The sequence below is a fragment of the Symphalangus syndactylus genome, chromosome 1, assembly GCF_028878055.3.
Source record: "Symphalangus syndactylus isolate Jambi chromosome 1, NHGRI_mSymSyn1-v2.1_pri, whole genome shotgun sequence".
Lineage (NCBI taxonomy): Eukaryota > Metazoa > Chordata > Mammalia > Primates > Hylobatidae > Symphalangus > Symphalangus syndactylus.
In genome coordinates, this window is record NC_072423.2 from 37,355,707 (window position 1) to 37,381,384 (window position 25,678).

Sequence of the window (25,678 nt, forward strand, 5' to 3'; positions counted from 1 at the left end):
TATTATACATATTAAATCCTATCCCCCCAAACTAAATTCATTATAAAAACACAAAAATAGATTACAACGAATGAAAAATTTGTGTTTTAAAACCATGTAATGATAAAAGTAGCTAAAAATTGGGATATATATATATATATATATATAATATATATATGTATGCTTTTGGGTTCCTTTGGGGCTTTGAAAATGTAAGTCCAATGCTATTTGGACTGAAGACATCTTGTTATAGTAACACTTGCTGTAGTAAGGATTCTTCATTACTCTAAGGACTTTCAAACTGTTTTTAAAATTAGTTTCTGCCACAGGAAATAAATTGCAAATTTAATACAGGATTGCCTCCTAAAGTTCTTGAATGGCAGTGGCTGGGCTACAGGCAGTTTCCATGGCAACCTCACTGATCCCTTGCTCTAATTGTACCAGCAGACTGAGTTAGCCTCACTGCTGTTGACCTTGACTGAATCATGAGCATTAGCAGTTGTTTAGACAAAATGTAGGCATTGATTCCATTCATTAGACAACCATAAATACAACTTTTGGTCATGATTGTGAAATATAGTTATAATGCAGTGAAGTTTCAAAGCAGGCTGTCTCCAATCAGGGTCACCTATATTTCAGCACTAGACTTAAAGTATTTTTTAAACATATACATAATATTTTCTAAGGAGATTAACCAGAGTTTAGTATAACAGTAGCATTTAGGTTCTTAAAGATCTCAGATTCACAGCTTAGAGCATTTCATTGTAATTCACTTAAATGTTCCAAAATTCAAATTTCAGCCTGATGGAAACACTTATCTATAAGAAGACATTAAAGTACAAGTCAGAAAACGTTAGTTTCTCTTAGTGCCTGATAGCCTTCTTATACCTCCCAAATACATCTGTACCTAATAAGAAACATTTGTTATTACCATTGCTTTTACTAGTAAGAGCAACAATTTCTTGAGCTGCTACTCTGTATTAGGCATTGGGGTAGATGTTTTGCATGTTCATTGCCTCATTTCCACTCTTCTGTAATACTTTTGCTGGTAATGAAATCAAGGTTCAGATCCTTGCCCACGGTTACATAAGCAGTAAATAGTAAAACAAGGATTCGAAGGCAAGTCATAAGGAGCCTGGCCTGTTAACTCCTGTGCCACAGTGTTTCCTCTTGTATATCTGGCCAATTTTTCATACAACTGGGGAGTCTTTAATACACAGAGTAGTTGCTCCTGATTTGAATCTATGACAGTAGTTTTTTGTGTCTTCAGTGAAGTTCAGCATTCTTCAATTGTATTTGCAGTATTATTTCCAAGTGGAAATAGACCTTTTGTCTCTTTTTTAAAATGTTGTTTATTTATGTATCTGGAGAGAAGTGGTTTTTTTATGTTTTGTTTTTTTCCGAGATGGAGTTTTGCTCTTGCTGCCCAGGCTGGATTGCAGTGGCACAATATCAGCTCACTGCAACCTCCGTCTCCCGGATTCAAGTAATTCTCCTGCCTCAGCCTCCCGAGTAGCTGGGATTACAGGTGTCTGCCACCAAACCCGGCTAATTCGTTGTATTTTTAGTAGAGATGGGGTTTCACCATGTTGGCCAGGCTGGTCTCGAACTCCTGACCTCAGGTGATCCACCGCCTCAGCCTCCCAAAGTCCTGGAATTACTGGCGTGAGCCACCATGCCCAGCTGAGAAAAGTGTTTTCAATAGATTTCTGCCTTACAAAACTAGACAAGATTTTATAACTCCAAGGTGAAATAAATGACAAGGACTACATCTTATTTTATATCCTTGGTATCCTCAGTGCTTAAGACAATGCTACATGTCATGATGTTGGCACTCAGCTAATGTTTGTGAAATCATCGTGGTTATTTTCTATTCATTTTGTTTGTGTATTTCAATAAACTGAGGATCTGTTTTGTCAAATTTTGTTAAACTGTGAGGTAGATTCACTTATTTCCATGTAGAAATAATTAAATCAAGACAGCATTCGTTTTATGTGTTAATTATTCTAGAGGGAACTTTCCTTTTGAAAATAAAAATTCCTCAAGCATATTATTTGGCTTTTCACTAACAATTCAAAAAATGCATCCTATACTATTGCTTTTCTATTTTAATTTGCTAATTACTTGAAAAATAAAATGAGGTGATATTTAATGCTGTTTGAAACTTAATCTCCTTATAAACCATTATGCAAAAGCTTACTCCTGCTGCTTCGCTAGAAATATCTTCATAAATGTCTAGATTTTCACCCAGTGAAGTTGGATCATTGGGGCTAATTGGTTTTTTTCTCCAACATTTTATTATTAAAATTTTCAAATATACAAAAAAGTTGAAAAATGTTGCAGTAAATGCCCATATACCTACCACCCAGATTCTTCAGTTAATTAACACTTTACTGGACTTGCTTTATTACCCTCTATTTATCTCTCTGTTCTTCTATCAATCAATCCATCCTGTTTTATGCATTTCAAAGTTAGTTACATGATACCTCATTTTAATAGCTTCATGGTATTGCTTTGTCCAGATGTACTATAATTTAATCAATCATCTACTATCGGACATTTGGAATTGTGGTAGGTATAATAATAGCCCCTGAAAAGTGTCCACATCCTATCCCCAGAACCTGTAGGTATGTTAAGGTACATAGCAAAAAGGACTTTGCAGATATAACTAAGGTTATGGACCTTAAAAGAGGGACATTAGACTGGTTATTCCAGGTGGGTCTAACCTAAACACACAGGCCCTCAAAAGCAGAGAACTTTTTGCCCAGCCAAAGCATCAGAGTTATACCAGACAGAGATCTCAGAGAGCTTCAAAGCTGAGTGGCATTTGACTTGCCATTGCTGGTTTGAAGATGAAGGGGGCAATGTGATGGGGAATGCAGGCACAGACTCCAAGCTTATACCAGCAGGAGAATAGCTCTGCAGCTACAAGGAACTGAATGCCTCTAACCTGAATGAACTCGGAAGAGATTCTCTCCCTGAGCTCCCAGAAAAGAACCCTGCTCAGCTGACACCTTGCTTTTGGCCTCATTAGATGCGGAGGAACCAAAACTATCTGAATGTCTGCAGAACTGTGAGACGACAAATTTTGTGTTGTTTTAAGCGGCTAAATTTGTGGTAGTTTGTTAAGACAGTAACAGAAAACGAATTCAGGGATGATGAAAATTTTTTTGTTATTGTACAATAGACATCCACAAAGTAAATCTGTGGGCACGGTCTTATTTCCTTAGGATAAATTTCTAATATTAGAACTGCAGGGACAAAGAGTCTTCACATTTTTTAAGACTCTTAAGTACATATTTATAAATGGGTCCCTGGAAAAGTAGTTTCATATTATACTTTCATCAGTGCTCTGTTGAGAATGCCATCTCCTTCTTGACAACACAGAATTATAATCATTTGTTATTTTTATAACAAAAACAAATGGCAAAAAATGTATAGCATTATAATTTAACAGACATTGTTTAACTACCAGCAAAGTTGAACATATTTTAATATTTTATCTTCGGTAAATTGTGTGTTTGTGTCTATTGTGCATTATTCTTTCGAGTTGTTTGTCAGGAAGCCCCTTTCTCCTACTTTACTAAAACAATTTTTTGTATGAGAAGTGCCTATTGACTTTTCCCTAATTCCGTTTCAAAATCTATTAAGATGATCATGACTTTTTTCTCCTTTGTACATCAGTAGATTTCCTGGAATTGTACTCTTCCAGAATTCTTGAAATTACTTGGATTGTAACCCTTTTAGCACAATGTTGAATTTAATGTTCATATGTTTGAGTATTTTAATGATGGTTTTTATTTTTATTTTTCAACTAACTTTACCAATTTTTGAAATTATAGTTATGTTACCCCTGTTTAAGGAAGAACAAAATGAGAAACGTTCTTTTTTTCTGATTTAGAAAGCTTAAATGGCATAGTAATTATATATTCCTCGAAGATATAAAGGAGTTGACTTATAAAACCATATGAACCCAACCCCCTTTTTTAACAGTATATCTCTGACAGATTTTTCCCTTTTTTCATGGTTATTCTCTTCACATTTTTTGTTTGATCTTAGGTCAAGTTGAGGAATTTATAGTTTCCTACACAATTTTTCCTTTATTTAAGTTGTGAATTTAAAAAATTTTATTATGAAAAAGTTCAAACATACACAAAAGTAGTTTGTTTAATGAACCCCCATATCTCATTACCTTGTTTCTGCAATTAGATTTTGTCATATATCCTTTATCTGAGCTTTTTATTTTTCTTGTGCTGAAGTATCTTTAAATAAATCTTGAGATTTTACTCCTTTATATTTTGGTATACATCTCTAAAAATAATAACATTTTCTTTCATAATCACATATCATTATCACTTCTAACAAAAGTAGCAATATTTCCTAGGTATAATCTAATGCACAGCATATTAACATTTCTCCGGAAGTCTCAAAAATGGCTGTTGGCAATGTGTTAAAATCAGAATCCAAATAAAATTCACACATTTGGTTGTTGTGTCTCCTGTCTCTTTTAATCTAGAGCAATCCTGTCTTTCTTTTTTCTCTCATCCAATTATACGGCAGAAATTGAACCATTTGTCCTGTAGAATCTTTCACATTCTGGTATGTCCTTTTGTTTCCTTTTGGTGTCATTTCCCTTGTTCTCTGTCCCTCATATTTACTATAATTAAAGTTAGCTCTAAAGTCTTAAATAGATTCAGATTCTCCTTTCTTGTTAAGAATACTGCATAGGTGGGTACTATTTGGTTCACAAATGAGAGAAGGTATGATTGTCTCACTTTAGTGATGGTTAAGTGTTACAGACTAAACTGTTTTCTCCAAATTAATATGTTGAAGCCCTAACCCCCAATAAGACTATATTTGGAGACAGGACCTTTAATGAAGTAATTAAGGTTATACAAGGATGTGCCCCTTATCCAGTAGGGGTGGTGCTCTTATAAGAAGAGGCAGAGGCTGGGCGTGGTGACTTAGGCCTGTAATCCTAGCACTTTGGGGGGCCGAGGCGAGTGGATTGCCTGAGCTCAGGAGTTCAAGACCAGCCTGGCTAACATGGCAAAACCCTGTCACTACTAAACATACAAAAACATAAAAAAAAAATCAGTCAGGCGTGGTGGAGCAAGACTCTGCCTCAAAAAAAAAAAAGAAGAGGCAGAGACACCAGAGCTCACTTGCTCGCTTGCTTGCTGCTTACAGAAGGCCCTGTGAGGACACAGGGAGAAGGTGGCTTCTGCAAGGCAGGAAGATTGAAATGTCCTCCATGTCTGTAGTCACATTCTCTTTGTCACCTTAAAGTTGGATATTTGTGTTTTTTCTCCTTTTTTCTTCTTGTTTCGGATCAGCATTTTGTCTGTTGTTTGTGGTAAGTATTATAATAACCACCATGTAAGGAACACTATCTGCTACACAAGACCATAAATAGTTTTAAATATGTTATTTAATCCTCACATCCTCTAAAGTAAGTAGTTCTCTCATTTTTCTCACGGGAAAGCTGAGGCTCAAAAAGGTTCAGTGAATTGCCCAAGGGCACACCGCTAACACATGCTAAAGCTGGGATTCAAGCCTGACTCCAGGGTCTATGTTCCTACAATTTGTCTATGTCCTCCTCTCCACAAAACCCCCAACCCTATTCCAAGTGCTCCCATAGCGCCTTGTACTTTCACAGGGTGCCTCTCCCCTAAATGGTAACCTGTGTGAGGGCAGGAACATGTCTGGATCCCCACTCCAACCCAGCATCTGCCATAGCGCCTACCAAGTCATATAGTCCATTGTACAATTCTAGGAAATCTTTTGATGTACTGATAGTAAATATTCAAAGGAGAAAAAAGTCATGATCATCTTAATAGATTTGAAATGGAATCAGGGAAAAGTCAATAGGCACTTCTCATATAAAAAAAAATTGTTTTAGTAAAGTAGGAGAAAGGGGCTTCCTGACAAACAACTCAAAAGAATAATGCACAATAGACACAAACACACAATTTACCAAAGATAAAATATGGACTTACGGACTCAAGTGTCTCATTTTCTACTGAATGCCGGACATTGTGCTAGGACATTCAAATCTGAGGTTAAAAGCATTTATGCCTGTAAATGGGGAGACCTTTGCTTTCAGACTATTAATGGGAGTTGGTTCCTTCTAGTCAGAACTTGAGCAGAATTGGGTTTTGTGTCTTCAGTGCACCACCAGCTTCAGATTCCCCTAGCAGCTCTTTATTTTATGCTTAAAGGGTGGAGTCTGCAGTGTCAGAGGGCTTTTTTTCAGTGTTTCTTTACTACTCCGTTTTCAGCAGTCTCAGCAGTAGGGCTGGAGAAGAGACCTCTCTGTTGTCCTAGTCCAGCCTCAATCCTGGAGAGTCCCTGTGTGCACCTGGATCTCAGAGGTAGACCTTTCTCTGCGTTCCCGTCCCTTCTCCAGTGGTAGCAGACCTGTGCTTGATATTGGTATGCGTATAGGATCCTGAACCCAACTTGGTTTCCTGCCTCAAATCCCAAGACTAGAAAGTTTTTTGCTTTTATTCCTCTATCAGCAGGATTGGATCTTTATCTATTTCCTGGAGGTAAGAGAGCTTCCTACCTCTTGTTCAGGGGCAGACATGTTTCTACCTTCCCCTAGAGACAATGAAAATTTGCCTGTGCTACAGGCCAAGAGGGTTTGCTGCCCCGTAGCTTATGGCTTTTTCTTAGCATGAGAGAAGCGTCAGGGAAGCAAATGAGTCTTGGAGCCTGCCCCCAGCAGCAGTTATCACATCCTGCAAGCTTGAGCAGTGATAGAGGGGCCCTCTTCAGTCACCTGCTCCATACCAGCCTTTCTCATGAGCACCTAGTAGAGCATAGTGAGAAAGAACTCTTAAGTGAACATAAAATCTCTTGCGTATGGGCTTCAGGTTTCAAGACTGACACATTAGCCTTTAATAATTCATCAACATTTTAGTTGCTTGCTTCTTTGCCACTTCTGTGGACACCACTTCTTCCTTGCATGCTCAGCCAAAGGTGAATGTGTATGTTCCTTCTTTCCTTAGAAGAGGTACTTGACCCTCTCTGGAATTCATTTATCTGGTTGCCTTGTGAAATCATATTCTGATGAACTTAAGAAGATTTAAGATTTATTAAGTTACCTGGTTTTTTTCTCCTCACTAAGGAGAGTCATTCTTTGTTACTTTCCACATCCTACACGGAAACCGAAGTCCAGGTTCCTTATAATGTGTCCACACATGACCTAGAGAGCCTATTTATCCTACATTTGAAGGAAATGAGGCCTGCGAAAGTGACGTGCCCTGTCCGTGGCAAAACTGGGACTGGAACCCAGTCTGGAGCTTCTCTCCATGGACTTGGAGCTACTCTGTTTTTCTTTTTTTCTTTTTTTAACTTGAGCTTATTACACCCCTATATGTGACCCTTCACTGCCTTTTTTGGCATCACCGACTCTTCTTCCCAAGAAAGAATGAAAAAAAGGCATCAAGCGTCATAGGTCTCTGAAGTTAATGTGTAATCCATGACACACAGGTTTACAGATTATTTCCTTTCTGTTTATTAACAGTATGAAAGATAAATAGCATATATTGAAAACAGAAGAATCAATAGGTTCCTTGGGTTGGAGAGTGATTATTTTGAAACTTAGCTTTGTGCATTTTTACTTGTAAAGGTTTTTGGATTTTCTTCTTCTACTAAAAACCAATAATGACTCTATTCAAGGTGGCAGGGTAGTCTAAATTCTGAATTTTCCTGAAGTTTGAAGTTACCCTGAATACTTTTCTATTTTAATTACATTTTTTGGTTATATTAATAAAATTTACTTTCCAAATTCAGTATTGTCTAAATACTTTATGAAGCTGAGACTTGAGGTTAGGAAGGGTTTTAAAAAATTATGTAAGTGCTTATTTTTGCAAATAAAAACTGTAACTCAAGTGATGTAGCAAAGGTAACAGCTAATTATTGGCAGTGCTGGGACTCCTGGATCTCAGATTGGGATGAGACAAGCCACTCAGTAGAAAGTCAAAGACTTTTTTTTAATAAAAGACACATCTTCCTAAAGTATTGTTTTACTTAGATTTTACTTTTCATAGGCTGTGGAAAGGGATTTCTTTTTCTAATAAAACACCAATATAGTCTAAGAAGAATGAAAATGAACACTAATACTTAAGGTAAAACATTGAATTTTTTAAAACAGAACACCAAGCTCTGGTACGCGCTTGTCTCTTCTGCTGGCAGTGGGCCTGAGGAAGGGTGAGAAACTGTATTCTGCACCCCAAATTCTGCCCAGTGCAAGTGGCCTGCTAACATAATCTGATTGTCAGGGGCTGCAGCTTTGCTGGATTTCAATCAGAACACTCCTTTTTGTATGAGTTCTGTGGCTCTTCTCCAGATGTGGAAAAACGTGGCTTTAGCCAGTGTACCCTAGCAGCCACAGTTCTCTTGTCACTGCCTCCAGTGCCTTTGCAGTAGTGTATGTTAAAGAACAACTTTCCAGAGTGTTGTGGTTGAGGCTCGTGGGTCACATTCAAACCACGTCCAAGGAGTGTAGAAAAAGACCACATGGTTTTACATCCCCGCATGAGACCAGTGGTGCAGTGACTGCTCTCTCCTCACCACCTCCCCCTCCCACTGCTTTATTAAGGTTACCCATTGTCTTTTTAGGTCACAGGATTTATTCTTCAGCTCTGATTTTGTGTGTAATATAAAACCTGTTCTTTCTATCAGAAGCTCAGTATTTTGGGACAAATCCAGTTCTGGCTAGAAATAACACGGCTACAAAGCTTTCCAGTGTGTGCACCAGTGAATTAACAACGTAAAGATAACAAGAGTCTATCACCAAGTGATTGCCTTTGAAGGCCATTGGCGCATTAACTTTAAAGAGAACTTTGCTTGTGCATTTCCTCCCCCTACTCCCCCCTTTTGGCAAAATCCCATTAATTTTGTTGAAGGTTTTATTTTCTGCTGAAAATGCAGGAAATTTAGACAACTCTCTTGGAATCCCCCCAAAACTAATACAAACAAGATACATATGCTTCTCTTAAGGAAACTAAAAATAAAGATTTGAAACTATTTAACTGTATAAATTCCCTCTTAAAAGGAAAAGGAAGTTTATAGAATGAGAGGCAACTCTGACTGCTGTTAACAAGGTAAAACATTCCCACAGTGGCCAACTTCTCTATTTGATATGAAATTACTACTTCGCATAGAATTTGTTGAGCTTCATTCCCAACATGTATGATGTATCAGAAGCATCTGAAAGTAGGATCATTTTCTTGTTTTTACATTTGAAATTGTCTGCAGTAAAATAAGTATGCCCATTTTTTGGAGGAGAAAGCCTGTCCGACGTGGGATCTGTTCCTGTTACAGAAGCTGTAAGGACTAGGAGGAAAATACCATGGCTGCTCCATTGAGGAGCCAGCACATTCTACCTCTGACAAAGCTAATTTTGACACAATACTGAGGAAATATGGTTAGTTTTCAAAAGCGTGTCTTCTGTAAAATTTTATTTCATAAATGCAAGTCAGTTTTTCTATACATTGACTACTTTTATAAGTTAATAAGAGTGGGATTTTGGACTTACATTTAAAACTAAGAAACATGAGTTCTGAGTTCTTTGCACTTATAGTAATTTCAAATTTGGAAAGCCACTTATATTTTTTATGATAGTGTCTAAAGCTAAAATGATTTTTCTCCTTCAAAATACTTCGAAAATATATTTGTGGATGTTTTGGATAACACTCACATAGTGCTTACCATGTGTTACACACAGTTTTAAGGACTTTACAAATGCTGCCTCATTTAAAATTTATGAAAAAAAATCAAATAATATTAAATACCATTTGAAGTTCTGACACCCAAATCATGAGATTAGATAACATTTTAGGTCTATTTAAATACTGAAATTTGGATGGTTTTGTAATTTTAAAGAAACTCTCCAAATTCATGCTTTTTCTTCTTTTTACAAGTGGTGATTATAACCCAATAATGCTTTTTAAAAATGAAACGTAAAGGATTTCATTTATTACCACGTATAGTAGGTACCTGCACCAGACATCTAATCATAGTAGCAAGTTGAAGATTCAATTAACTGGGAAATTATAGTTGTTGAGATAGTTTTCCTTAGAAATTAGAATTAGTCAAAAATTTGATACTTTGTTTTTAGTAAATCAGAATCTCAGGGTACATAATTTACCCCTCTGGCTCGTGATTATTTCATGATCTGCTTGGTGCCTTGAAGCTGTAGTTGATCTTCCAACACCAATGGGAGGATCCAGAGCATGGTTTCCAGGAAATGACTTACACAGTAGGAATTCTGGCTGTTCCATAAAGGATAATTAAAGTAGTGGTTAGCAGAGAACTGTTGTCACTTAAAAATGGAAATGAATTAGTTGCAAGGATTACAAATTTATAAATACTTGTGTATCTTAATGGAGATAATGGAATACATAGCATTACGTCTATGGTCAAAACAGTCCAAATGCTAGACATCTAGCAAAGTGCAAATAAAATGATGAGCAGGCTTTAAACCAGGTTGTATTGAGGGACACTTGAGGTTGCTGATGGGCTTGAGAAGAAGATGATAGCTATGACAGTGGAATAGACTGAAGACCGGCGAGTAGGAGTAGGGCGACGGACTTCTGCCAAACTGCAACAGATTTCTGTACTGCATAGAAAGAATGAGGAGCCTTTCAAAAGTGTTCCGTATTCAAGGATGGGCTGGTTGACAACTTGGGATGAATGTTATAGAAGGGATTCTAGCATTAAGGGGAGTGACTTTAGTGTCTTTTGTATCTTTTGAGTGTGTTTTATAATTTTACGATTCTTTGACCAAATTCTAAGCTTTCTAATTGGATAGATAATAACTGAATTAGAAGTAAACTAAAAAATTGCTGAATTGAATAAAGTAATGCACGTAGAAATTCTTGGTATAGTTTTTGGAATATAATAAAACCAATTAACATAGACCTGACTTCAAGGAAACTTTATTTTATTTTTCTTTCTTGAAAGAGAATACTTAAGAGTACTTATGTCACTACTACCACTGACATCCAGCCAATGCAAGCTAATAGGGCTGTCCTGGTTGTGCTCAACCTGCATCCACTAGGACTAGCAGTGCCAACTAGTTGTTAAATATTTGGAATTTCACCCCTGGGTATAACCAGAAAGGAAACTATTCTTAACCTCATAAAAAGGCTATTTGTGTTGAGGTTTATAGGGATTCTTTATATTGAAATTTTAATAACTTTATTTATTTATTTATGAGACAGAGTCTCACTCTGTTACCCAGGCTGGAGTGCAATAGGCGATCTCGGCTCACTGCAACCTCCGCCTACTGGGTTCAAGTGATTCTCCTGCCTCAGCCTCCTGAGTAGCTGGGATTACAGGCGTGTGCCACCACACCCAGCTAATTTTTTGTATATTTAGTAGAGGCAAGGTTTCACCGTGTTAGCCAGGATGGTCTTGATCTCTTGACCTCGTGATCCGCCTGCCTCAGCCTCCCAAAGTGCTGGGATTACAGGCGTGAGCCACCATGCCTGGCCTAATAACTTATTTAGAGTGTTACATATTAAGGTAAATATTGACAGAAAATTATAATTAGCTACTCTTTAAACTTATTTCTGAATTATATTTCTCATTTTTGTTTTTCAAAATAGTTGTACATTAAAATACAGAAGATTCTTTCTAGCATGGCAGTCCAGCCAAATACGATATCGTATAAAATGTGTTTGCTGTAACATCCCACAGTATATTGTTAGTCAATTTGAGTAATGCTAAAAACGATGTGTTCTTGTCATTTAATTTATAAATCTGCAACTGAATATAATCTATAAAAGACGACATTAGAATTTGTCACAGAAACAATGTAAGTTTGGTAAAATACCCAATAAGTCTAAAAATAAGAGGGTTAGTGTAACTCTTAAAGAGCCTTTAGTCAGAGTCATGCAAAGTGAAAACTAATGTAGAACATGCTTATTAATATAAAGTTTCTTTCTTTTTTTTTTTTGAGACAGGATCTCACTCTGTTGCCCAGGCTGGAGTGCAGTGGCATGATCATAGCTCACTGCAGCCTCAAACCCCTGAACTCAGGCAATCCTCCTGCCTCAGCCTCTTGAGTAACTGGGACTATAGGCATGCACCACCACACCACACCTAGCTAATTTTTAAATTTTTTGTAGAGATGGGGTCTTGCTTAGTTGCCCAAACTGCTCTTGACTCCTGGCCTCAAGTGATCCTCCTGCCTCAGTCTCCCCAAATGCTAGGATTACAGATGTGAGCTGCTGTACCTGGCCTCAAGTTTCTATTTTATACTTTCCCTGACTTGGGAATAAAATAAATAGTCAATATTTTAGCCTGGGTTTAAAGTAGCAGGTGCCTAGTTAGGAGTTGGGTGTATCACCCTGTTTGTTTCAGCAAATTACTTATTTAAACATTGAGAATAAACTCTCAATGTGTTTGAAAGCAGAAATTGTAAGCTATCTGCAGATAATTTTTGAAGTATAAGTTTCATATATCAGCACTTAGCATAAGTGAGTGTATAAAATATATATGAACATAAAATTCTACAGAAAGCTAATATTTTGACTTGATTATATTTCTAAAGTAGTCATACCATTTCATTGGGTTGCCCTTAAATGACCATGAGAGAGAATTCTGAAGCTTGAAGTCTCTTCCTTCTATACTAATTCAAATACCAAAATGAGAAGCAAATATAATTCAGAGAACTTCTGGTCAAGATTATCTTATTAGTTCCAAATTTGAAGTCTCATCTCCTCCCCTTTGCTTCAAAAACATAACAATAATAGATGAATCATAAAAAGAAAACATTTTAACACATAGCCAAATCCCAAAATGAGATAGCTATTTGTTGAAGGAACAGAAGCAGAAAAAGCAGTCAAAACAGTGAGCCTGCTGAGCTGGAAGGAGGAGAAGTGGTTGGGAGCTCAGCTACTGTAGGCCAGACACTAGTGCCAGATTCCCTGGTAGAAATTAGGAGCTGGAATAGATCCTTTATTGAAATAAAGAGCCTGAATAAATGTGCTAATAATAACAGTTAAATTATATGTCTAGGGAGGCAAGAGTACACAGAAACAGCCTCACCATGGGATCTTGAAACAAACTGATACTGGTATGGTGATAAACCTGGCCGGTACTGTCTTTAGTATGATTGCAGGGCAGGAGCACCGAGGCACCAATTATGAGACCTGGTTTCAATCTGAGACTCTAGGAAGCCACCACATAACCTATAGATTTGGAAGTATTAAACCATATTAGATAAGCTTGCCTAACAAAATACATGCGGAAATTAACAAAATAGAAAGATAACAATCATGATCATAATTAAGGTTAATTTATCCAAATAAAATTAAAAACTAATAGAATAACTTTGGAAATACTTTGAGTAGCCTCAAAGATAAATGAAGGAACAATATTCATAAAAATAAAAACAGAAATAAATGAAGTAAGAACATGACTGTGAGAGAGAACTAGTTAACTAGAAAGCTTAAAATGAAAAATACAGCTTTCGCCAGCCTTACGGGCCCGAACCCTCGTGTGAAGGGTGCAGTACCTAAGCCGGAGCAGCGTAGAGGCGGGCCGGCACCCCCTTCTGACCTCCAGTGCCGCCGGCCTCAAGATCAGACATGGCCCAGAACTTGAAGGACTTGGCAGGACGGCTGCCTGCCAGGCCCCGGGGCATGGGCAGCCCTGAAGCTGTTGCTGGGGCCTGGCGCTGTGGCCTACGGTGTGCGCAAATCCGTGTTCACCGTGGAAGGCAGGCACGGAGCCATCTTCTTCGATCGGATTGGTGGAGTGCAGCAAGACACTATCCTGGCCGAGGGCCTTCACTTCAGGATCCCTTGGGTCCAGTACCCCATTATCTATGACATTCGGGCCAGACCTCGAAAAATCTCCTCCCCTACAGGCTCCAAAGACCTACAGATGGTGAATATCTCCCTGCAAGTGTTGTCTGGACCCAATGCTCAGGAGCTTCCTAGCATGTACCAGCGCCTAGGGCTGGACTGTGAGGAACGAGTGTTGCCGTCCATTGTCAACGAGGTGCTCAACAGTGTGGTGGCCAAGTTCAATGCCTCACAGCTGATCACCCAGCGGGCCCAGGTATCCCTGTTGATCCGCCGGGAGCTGACAGAGAGGGCCAAGGACTTCAGCCTCATCCTGGATGATGTGGCCATCACAGAGCTGAGCTTTAGCCGAGAGTACACAGCTGCTGTAGAAGCCAAACAAGTGGCCCAGCAGGAGGCCCAGCGGGCCCAATTCTTGGTAGAAAAAGCGAAGCAGGAACAGCGGCAGAAGATTGTGCAGGCCGAGGGTGAGGCCAAGGCTGCCAAGATGCTTGGAGAAGCACTGAGCAAGAACCCTGGCTACATCAAACTTCGCAAGATTCGAGCAGCCCAGAATATCTCCAAGACGATCGCCACATCACAGAATCGTATCTATCTCACGGCTGACAACCTCGTACTGAACCTACAGGATGAAAGTTTCACCAGAGGAAGTGACAGCCTCATCAAGGGTAAGAAATGAGCCTAGTCACCAAGAACTCCACCCCCAGAGGAAGTGGATCTGCTTCTCCAGTTTTTGAGGAGCCAGCCAGGGGTCCGGCACAGCCCTACCCCGCCCCAGTATCATGCAATGGTCCCCCACACCGGTTCCCTGAACCCCTCTTGGATTAAGGAAGACTGAAGACTAGCCCCTTTTCTGGGGAATTACTTTCCTCCTCCCTGTGTTAACTGGGGCTGTTGGGACAGTGCATGATTTCCCAGTGATTTCCTACAGTGTTCCCTCCCTCAAGGCTGGGAGGAGATAACCACCAACCCAGGAATTCTCAATAAATTTTTATTACTTAATCCCTCCCAAAAAAAATTAAAAATATAGTCATTAAAATTCAAAGCTCAGTAAGCAACAGTGATCTATACTGGACGCTATCAAAGAGAGTTAATAAATCGGAAGATAATAATTAGAAAAGATTATCCAAGTTATCTTCATGGAAGAGACTAGGTTGTTAGGTCAAAAGTGCACTCCGAATATACTGAGCAAGATGAATAAAAATAAGCCAATACCTAGACTTGTGGTTGTGACGCTGAAGAATGTAAAGCAGCAGTCCCCAACCTTTTTGGCACCAGGGACCCGGTTTTGTGGAAGACAGTTTTTCCATGGACTGGTTGATGGTTTCAGGATGATTCAGGTGCATAACATTTATTGTGCACTTTGTTTCTATTATTATTACATTGTAATATATAATGAAATAATTATACAACTCACTATAATGTAAAATCAAGGGGAGCACTGAGCTTGTTAATCTGTATTTGCAGCTGCTCCCCAGCATTAGCATCACCTCCTCAGTTCCACCTCAGATCATCAGGCATTAGATTCCTGTAAGGAGTGTGCAACCCAGATCCCTCATATGTGCAGTTCACAAGAGGGTTCGCACTCCCATTCAGGGAAATGGTCACTAAGGTAGTAACAGTGTATTTCTCTATATCTTTCAGGTAGTGAGTTTTAAAAAGAACAAGTATACCTGCTGTTGGTGAGAAAATGGTAGAAAGGGCCTTCCTACATTGCTAGTTTAAGTGTATTGTCATCACCCTAAACAATCTGACGGCATCTATTAACTTTACAAATACAGCCTTTTCAGCAATCCCTCTCCTGGAATCTATCCCAGAGACATAAAAGTACTCATATATAACACATCTACCAGGAGGCTAATCAGCCTTACTCATAGAAACAAGGAAACTGGATATACATTGGATGTCCATCAGCAGAATGTTGTGATATATTTTACATGTTTTTTATTTATATATGCTATAAACCTATAATACATCTCAACTATTTTTACTTTAGAAGTCAGCTCTCTTTTAGAGTGTTTAAAAATAAGAAAAATATCTTGCTTTCCTTGTGGACATCTACATTTCTGTCTGGCTTCATATTTCTTCTGCCTGAAGAAATCCCTTTAATATTTTGTATAGTGCAGGTAATACATTATCTCAACTTATTTTTGTCTGAAAAAGTCTTTTTTTTCACCTTCATATTTGAAAGATATTTTTGCTGTGTATGGGATACTTGGCTGTTATTTCAGTGCTTTAATGATGCCACTATATTTAGGTTGGACTGCATCGTTTCTCCTAAGTCAGCTGTGATTCTTATCTTTGCGCCTCTGTATTTAATGTGTGTGGGTTTTTTTGTTTTGTTTTGTTTTGTTTTGTTTTTAGCTGTCCTCAAGATTTTCTCTTTGTCTTGGTCTTTAATAATTTGAATTTGATGGATCTAAGTACATGGGTTCTTTTGGTTTTTGTTTGGGGGTGGAGTGACCATGGGTATTTTCTGATGTGCTTGAATCTGTTTGATTTTTTTTCATTATTTATAGGAAATGCTCAGTCATTATCTCTTCAAATATCTCTTTTGCCCCATTCTTTCTCTTTTCCTTCTGGGAGTCAATTACATGTATATTAATGCATTTCGTATTATTTTACAGCCCTTGTTGTATTCTCTGTCTTGTTTTCTCACTCTTTTTTTCTCTTTGTAGGGTTAGTTTGTGCAATTTCTGTTAACCTGCCTTCAGGTTTGCAATTCATTCCCAAGCTCTGTCCAGTCTATTGTTGAAACCTATTTAAGGCATTCTTCACTGCAATCACCACATTTTACAAAATTTCTAGCATTACCATTTGTCTCTTTCTTATAGTTTTTAACTCTGCTGAAATTCCCAATCAATTGAAACAAATTTTGTAGATCATAGTTCTTTTATATTCCCTCTTTGATATTTTCAGAATGTTTTATCTCTGTGTCATATTCTGTTGATGACTTTGTTCAGCATGGATTCTTTTACTTACTTTTTTGTATGTTTCATACATTTCAATTGAATGTTAGAATTGTATTTAAGAAAACAGAGGCAGAGGCTGGGTTCAGTGGCTCACCTATAAAATCCCAGCATTTTGGGAGGCTGAGATGGGAGAATTGCTTGAACCCAGGAATTCAAGGCTGCAGTGAGCTAGGGTTACACCACTGCTCTCCAGCCTAGGTGACAGAGTGAGACCCTGAGTCAAAAAAAAAAATAAGAAAGACAGAGGTAAATTGTACAGAAATAGGCATACCTTTTCATCTCTTAAGCAGGGGAAGTGAACTTTTTCTGTAAAGAGCCAGATAGTCAATATTTTTTATTTTATAGGCCAGATAGTCTCTGGAGTCTACTTTACCTGATACTAATATGTCAGTCCTCCATATTTTGAGTTATACATGCACAGATTCAACCAATGCAGATTGAAAGTACATACAGTTGGCCCTTCATATCCTTGGATTCCACATCCACAGATTTTTTTAAATCTGTGGATGGAGTGAGCAACTGTAGTATGCCATTTATATAAGGGACTTGAGCATCTGCAGATTTTTGGTATTTCCGAGGCAGGGGGGATGTCCTGGAACCAATCCCTTAAAGATACGGTATACTGTATAGCCACTCCTGCTTTCTTTTGACTTACGTTTGCGTAGGTATCTTTTTCCGTCCTTTTACTTTCAACCTAACTGTATTAGAAGTTTCTCATAGATAGCATATAGTTGGGTGGTGTGCTTTTAATCCACTCTGCCAATCCTCGGATTTTAACTATTGTAGACTACTTGCAATTAATGTAGTTATTAATGTGTAACTACCATTTTACTTTCTCTTTTTAGTTGGTTTCCCTTTTTCATTTGCATTTTTTCTGCCTTCCTGTATGGAAATTTTTTTAGAATCCCATTTTGATATGTCTCTAGTTCTTTTTTCCTTTTTCTTTTTTCTTTCCTTTTTTTTTTTTTTTTGAGACAGGATCTGGCTCTGTCACTCAGGCTGGAATGCAGTGGAGCAATCTCAACTCACGGCAACCTCCACCTCTCAGGCTTAAGCCATCCTCTCACCTCAGCCTCCCGAGTAGCTGAGGCTACAGATGTGTGCCACCACACCAGGCTAATTTTTGTGTACATGGGGTTTCGTCATGTTGCCCAGGCTGGTCTCGAACTCCTGAGCTCAAGTGATCTGACCACGTTGGCCTCCCAAAGTGCTGGTATTACAGGCATGAGCCACTGCACCCAGCCTTGATATATCTATAGTATTTTTGTTTCTCATCAGGTAGATTTGCTGTAGACATTACGTTATATGTACATAGCTTATCGCAGTCTAGTAGTGTTGATATTTTACCAGTTCAAGTGAGATGTAGAAACCTTTGTCCCTTTAAATCCCTTACCCACCTTTGCTTATAATTGTTTTAGATATTCCTTTGTATACATTGAGAACCACATCAATGTTATAATTTTTGCTTCAACTGTCAAATGTATTATAGAAAACTGAAGAGGAGAGGAAAGTCTGTTGTATATACCCATGTGCTTGCTCTTTCCATTGCCCTTTTCTTCCAAGAGGTTTGCTGATTGCTTACTTTGAGCTTTACTGTTTGGTAACTATTTTATGTTCAGATTCCCAAAGACTATTCACTCTGAGGAAATGGTGACAAAATCAGTCTATCTGAAATATAAAGACTGAAATGACAGTGTAGAGAAATGAAGTCATCTTCTGAACTAGGCATTTTTCTTGGAATGGGTACAACCCTACCACTACTCTACATCATGGAAGTCTTAGCAATTTAGGGTAATACAATAATGAGAATACCAGTATGGACCTATTAAATGAGGAGCTGAGTCAGCTCCAAATTTCCCTCTAGATTGTTAAGTCTATAATTTATTATATGAAATTCCTAATTATTACCATACTAAGTTCAAAAGATTTTAACCCAAATCCTTTAGTAACTGATAAACCTCATTCTTAAGATTCTTGACAGAAATAATCTTGATGAGCTTCTCTTCGTGATCTTTCTAGTGCTGTTATAATTTTGAGGCAATTACTCTTATTTTGATTAATTCTATTGCAAGGAGGAAAAGACTGACTCTATGTTGGGGTTTCTTTTCTCTATAAGGCACAAGACCTAAATGTCATTGAAGAAGTGATTCGAATGATGTTAGAGATCATCAACTCCTGCCTGACAAATTCCCTTCACCACAACCCAAACTTGGTATACGCCCTGCTTTACAAACGCGATCTCTTTGAACAATTTCGAACTCATCCTTCATTTCAGGATATAATGCAAAATATTGATCTGGTGAGTGTAAATGAAGACATTTATTATGATTCTTTTTTAAGTGTTAAAGCAGACAATGTTTAATAAGCCTTGGTAAGAACTATAATAGTAAGAGTTTCTTCTTTTAACATTAACTGTATTTGCAGTCTATTTTGCTATAATAGTTGTGGTAATCTGTGTGCGTATTGTATATACACACATACGTATTTAATACAATTGAAGTCATACTTCATACAGTTCTTTATTCTGCCATTTTTACTTTACACTTAGACCGTGAGCATTTTTCTATGGTATTATCAATTCTTTGAAAGTCTCACATTTTAATTTCTATCTAGCCCATCTTTGTGTCCTAAAATATATATAACTATTATCCCATTTTTGTTCATTTATTTCCAGTGTTTTATATCAATTCATGATGAATGAAAAGTTTATAAATAAGTCTTATTTCAAATTTTAAAATTATATTTTTGGTATGGTTTTAAAGGTGGAATTTTACTAGTTTTACTGTCAAAAGATATCTTTATTTTCAAGATCCAACACAGGTTGCCAAATTGCTTTCCAGAAAAACCATAGAATTTATGCCTCTGGGCTGGGCATGGTGGCTGATGCCTATAATCCCAGCTACTTGAGAGGCTGAGGCAGGAGAATCGCTTGAACCCAGGAAGTAGAGGTTGCAGTGAGCCGAGATCACACCATTGTACTCCAGCCTGGACAACAAGAGTAAAACTCCATCTCACAAAAAAAAAAAAAAAAAAGGCTGGGCGCAGTGGCTCATGCCTGTAATCCCAGCGCTTTGGGAGGCCGAGATGGGTGGAGCACGAGGTCATGATGATGGAGACCATCCTGGCTGACACGGTGAAACCAACCCGATCTCTGCTAAAGCTACTATATGTTCCATCAACACAAAGTAGTAAACAAAGACGAAGACAAAGGAGCCAGGCTTAACGAAAGGAGAGCACTGAAGCCTATTCCCAAGAATACACTGTAGTGTGCAGAACCAGTACACAGTGGGTGTGGCAGGTAGCAGGTCTCCATAGAAAGAGCGGATTTGAGAATGTTACTTGATCTGTTTGACTATTTGGAGAGGAGTTTTAGAGTTCTGTTAAAAAGTTTTAGCTGTGTTAGAGATTGGGTATTTGCAACATACAACCAAGAAAGGTCTAGAATCTAGAATATAACAAAATATATATTAATAATAGATAAATAACTCAATAGAAAAACTAACAAGAATTGAACAGGGACTCCAAAAAGAGGAATGCTAAATGGCTGATAAACATATGAAACACATAGGATGTATTAACTGCTGGATACTCTGGAATCTACACAATTAAATGTGAGTTTAACCTACAGTTGAGTATACTGTTGCAAATCCATTCATTGATTTTCATGGCTTTTTCATGATTGCTGGTAAACAGAAATTAATATTAAAACTCTTCTGTCAGCTTAATTTCATTGGCTTTCCTTAAGCTGCTTCAACTGTATACCTAACGGTTGCAGCTATAGCAAAATATTTTGCCATGGACACTCTTGTCATTTTCCTAAACTTATATTGACTTCATTTAGATATCATTAACAGAATTGGGGAATTTGGGTATAATTGCCATCAGTGCAGTCAAGATAAAGCAGAAACACCATTTCACACAAGGATGTTTATTTTAAGAATCAAACTTTGACATTTTAAGGAAACCTTTATGAACCAGTACTCCGTGTAGCTTCACTGATATTTAGGATGTGTGTGAGAACATCCTTGGCAACTTCTCGATTATTTCATCTCTGGCCCCATGTCCTGCTTGTTAACTCTGAGTTTTAATTAAGAAGTATTGGTGTTAATAAGATCTCTTTAAAATTGAGAAGTGTCAGTGTTAATAAGATTATGAAACAAAGTATTGCCTAGGGAACACCTATCACGAGTTAACTCCGTCTTCTTTTACGGGATAGATTATTTTTGACAACATGGTAAATTGTGGTTTATAGTCTAAGAATTCCTGTTAGTTTTATGCTTTGATAGAAGATGAGAATGCAAAAGTACCAGTTATTAAGGAAAGAAAAGAGTCCATGGGGGCTGGGGGTATCTCATGGGAGAATGCCGTCCCTGCTCTCATCTCAGCTCTCAAAGAAACTATCTGGAACTCAAGCAGGGCCTTTAACCATTCCTCTTAACAGTTATTCCTGCAAGCAGTCTTAAGGATTATAACATTCAGTAGAAATCGTTCTCTGTATGAAGGCAACTTTATAGGCTAGCTGTTTACTTACTTCTGAAAAGCTTTTTCTAACCATGTTATTCGTGAATTTGTCCAAATTCATTTCTATTTCTTCCCAGTAGTATTTTTGGAGGTAAAATACTGAGTTTAAGACTCATTATGCTTGTGGGTAAAGGTTTCACAAAACTCTTTCTCCTTTTACATGAGAAATTGGCCTTGCGTTAAGATGCTTCTAGCTCAGTTCTCTGGAAATCTAATGGAGGTAGAATGTCAGTTGTGTTACCAAGCAACACTGCTATGATAAAATGATGTTGTGATAAAATGACATTTGATTGGTAAGCTGAGTCATTACTTGGAGGACTATGAATGAACTACAAATACTTGATGAGAAGCCATCACTTTGGGCTTCTCCGAATGAGAGAATTCTTGTAACTGGGCATGTCCTTTACAAGGACCTAGAAGCTGAGACTGTCACAAGGATATTGGTTTCTATTTGGGACATGGTTTCTAAGGTAGGGTGGCTATTGCATCTACCTACAGTAGTCTCATTCTCTTGCATCTGAGCTGTCATTTGAAGGGTCAAAGACTAGCCCAAAAACTACTATAAGGATTCCCAAGGAAAACAAAAACCTGTGGGGCTATGCTGTTGGCATGCTACTTTTCCTATCCTTTTATCTTTTTAAAATTAATCTGATGTGGAGTGTGGCCTTTTATAGTCTTGAGACTCTTGATGTCTAATATTTCGTCTAAGAATATCACCCAAGAATGGGCATCGTAATATTAAAATAGTATTTTCTTACATTTGTTTATTAATGATCTCTTTCAAGCTCCAGGAGATATTCCTGGTTTTCCAAGATTTATTCAGATCTTTACATTCTAGAAATATCCAACATGTCCATTTTCAGTCTTCGTGTTTCTAAACTGTGTCATCCCATTCATTTCAGTCTGCCCTTGTGGCAGTCCTCTATCCCATCTGTTCTAACTTTTACCTTTCTCTGGACCTCCCTCATTCCAATTTCTTTTTTCATTCCTTCCTATCTTGCTTTTTTGCTTTAAAAAAATGTTTAAAGATAGTCACCTGAACTATGGACTATGTATGTCTGGTAATATACATCTGCAGTAAATGAGAGATAAATAATCTCTAATTCCCAGTACCTTTCATTGTGATAGGCAATATTTTCTTAGTGTTCCTGACAAAAGGCTAAACCAGAGATTTTTTTTTCCCCTGTGGTCATAGCTGCAATAGCTGCAATATTACACATCATTTGGAGTATTTAGCTTTAACATTTTATTTAAACCACATCAAAAGCCATTTGCTTCTTTTCTAATCATCACTAGCTTTTATTGCATACTTGCTAAGCACTTACACGCATTAACTTACTTAATCCTCATTAAAAAATAAACCATGAGGTATATTTCATTTTAGTCCTCAATTTACAGATAAAGAAACCAAGTTAGAAAGATTAATTAACTTGTTTACTGTCACACATTCAGAAAGCGATACAGCCAGAACTTAAACCCAGAGTTTGATGATAAGGCCTATGTTTGTAATAATTCTGCCTAACCACTATACGCATTCACTAAATGCTCCCACAGTTGCCTATGAAACCATCTGATCATATCCACAAACCTAATTACTTTCTCTTTCAAAATCAGTTCTAATGATGTCAAATCGGTCTTTATTCCATCAGTGGTGCAATGAGGAACATTCTTAGTAACTAGGCAATTGATATCCTTAAAAATGTCTCTGAGAGCCAGGCGTGGTAGTGCACTGTTATCCCAGCTGCTCAGGAGACTGAGTCAGGAGAATCTCTTGAGCCCAGAAATTCAAGATCACCCTGGGCAGTGTAGCGAGACACCATCTCTTAAACACACACACACACACACACGAAAGAAAAAGAAAAAAAAGTCTCTGAAAGACTATACTAATTTTTTTTAATCAGGACACACAGAATCATGCAAAGAATTTAAACTACATCCATTTGAAACACATTCTCCTTTGGAAGAAGTGAAAGGCAGAGTGGAGGTGAGGAAGTAGAAAGGACCTCACTGTAAGCACACAGTGTAGAACCATATGGAAATAAAAGCAGGATGTTAAGTTGGACTTATACCCAGGGCTTACTTTTCTGTCATTGTCGGAAGAATGGGCCACTTGTTTACACTTCACCTGTATTCAATGAAAACTGCATTCTCAGGCTAAACATTTGACTATATGCTGTTATGCAGTTCTTAAAACCATATAAACAAATGCCTAAACAGTTTTAAGTACACCTTCTAAATGATGGGAATGAGGCTTGAGTGCCTCATGTATATGACCTCTTTTACCATCCTTAATCCATGTGAGCTAGGATTATTATCCCACTTTACAGATAAGAAAATCAAGATGCTGAGAGGTTTCTCAGATGCTATTAATATACATTCCTGCCTAAGGATCATTGTCTTGGATAGTTATCACATATCATTGCAGGGGGCTTTATGTCATTGGCCCTTTCACCATCCCTAGGAGGAAGGGAGAGCAGGGCTAGAGAAGGGAAATAGTAGGCTTGAGATCACTTAGCTAGCAAGTTGGTCAACCAGGCCCAGAATCCAGGTTCTCATTCTATTAAATCCCGTGTTTTCAACATTCACTTGGATAAACCTAATTAAGTTTCCAAATGAGCAGGTTTTCCAACAACTTTTTGTTGAATACTATCATCCAAAATAGTGCTGGGCACACTGGAAATTCATTTAAAAAACATTTTAACCTCCTTTTACATATTTTGAAAAGAATGCTGCGATAAAGATATAAATAACATCTCTACTCTGTGCCTTTTTCAGTACTTTACCTTCCCCTTCTATCCCCCAAAGACCCCTGAAATTTTGGCTTAAACAAGCTTTTGCTACCTTCTTCTTTCACAGAGTTAACCTTCAGAAATTAACTCTGTGAAAGACTGTAGAAGAAAAAAGTTGGTGGAGGTATTTTTAGCGGGCAGGGAGTTGAGAGTTGATTATTTTTGGTTAAGACATTTAGCAGCACTCATTATCTCAGAAGACAGAAGTGGCTAACCTTGGAGCACTTTTAACTTCTGCAGAAGGAATTAGATATATGTTTTTCAAGTGCCCACATTTTTATTACACACTGGTGCCTATCTCTCCCATCTAAAGCATAAGGTGATATGATCAGGCTGAATTAAGCAGCAAGACAAGGTAGAATATGACACCAAACAAGAGAGAACATAAAATAAATTGTCTGGTTACCTAAGAAATGGCTGAATATGAGTAGAGGACAGACGCAATGAACTATAACCATTGTATAGTATGGTAAAGGCAAGAAATCTTTTTATCTCTGGACAGTGTAGAATTCACATTAGATCTTGTGTATTTCCAGACCTAACCATCCTTATGAAGCTCTAAACTAGCACATTAGGCTATTGACTTGACAGTCCCACAATTGTTGAACAAGGTTAAATCATAATTCTTGATTTTCTTGCAAAAACCAATTCAATATAAAATATTTTCTTCTATAGTCTTTCTTATCCCAGTATATGACATCACTATCTACCCAGTTGCTTAAGGAAAAAAAAAAAGAATAAGAAAGGAGAATAATGAGAGCTCATTAGAATATGGGTAGGAGATTGAAGATCAAAAGAATGTGATCAGGGAAGCCTCTTAGAAGGTGAGTTTGAGCTAAAACTTGAAGCAGGTAGAGAATGAGCTATGCAGCTATCTGGGGACAGAGCACTCTAGGCACAGAGAATAGTGGGTGGGACAGAGTGATGGGGAACTGGGTGGGAAGGTGGAGTGAACATTCTGTGATAATGAGGGGCAGATGGTTACAGGGTATGCATATTTGTCAAAACTGGTTGAACTGTACCATTAAAATGAGTAGGTTTATTTTATTGTATGAAGTTGTACCTCAGTAAATTTACTACTAAAAAATAAATTCCCTAGAGTTTCAGCCTAGGATATAGAAAGCTAGGAAGAGTTCTACCCTAACAAAGAGAAAGAGGTACACTACAAAATCATAACTTTTCTTGAACCTATCAATGAGCCGAGGTCACAGGGCAACCAAGTAGCCTAGATCCCAAGGAGGGATCATCAGCCCACCCACCCCTCAAGTTGAGGTGAGACACCAGGACTGGATCACCTGTGGCAGATCACAGGACTAGGCAGCCACCATACAAGTGGGTAAAAAGAAATCAGATGCAATTTTAATAACTTGCTAAAGGTTGAGTGTGGACTAGCGTGACATTACAGAACACCCAGGAGACCCAAGCACTAGAGGCATTTGCACTCACAGGCTGTTTCCCACTGAGACTAGGGGCACAGCAGGAAGCCAGAGAGAGCCTCCCAAGGTGATGTACCTATAGAAAAATGCGTAGCATCATTCCCCTGCCAGACCTTTCTTTCATATGGTGCAAAAGCCTTAGATTGCCGGCGGGG

General features: G+C 38.0%; 1 protein-coding gene and 1 pseudogene across 22 annotated transcripts in view; both read left to right on the forward strand.

Moving 5' to 3' along the window:
* DYM (dymeclin) overlaps positions 1-25,678 on the forward strand; it is a 400,594-nt gene that overhangs the window by 312,331 nt on the left and 62,585 nt on the right. For 18 of the 22 annotated variants that reach the window (XM_055299796.2, XM_055232593.2, XM_055232612.2 and 15 more), the window contains one exon: positions 18,894-19,076. The exons of the other annotated variants lie outside the window; for them this stretch is intronic. In XM_055299796.2, the coding sequence (XP_055155771.1) occupies positions 18,894-19,076 (183 nt within the window). The remainder of the gene's footprint in view (positions 1-18,893; positions 19,077-25,678) is intronic. 22 annotated transcript variants of the gene reach the window in all.
* Positions 13,493-14,807, forward strand: LOC129457496 (prohibitin-2-like; annotated as a pseudogene).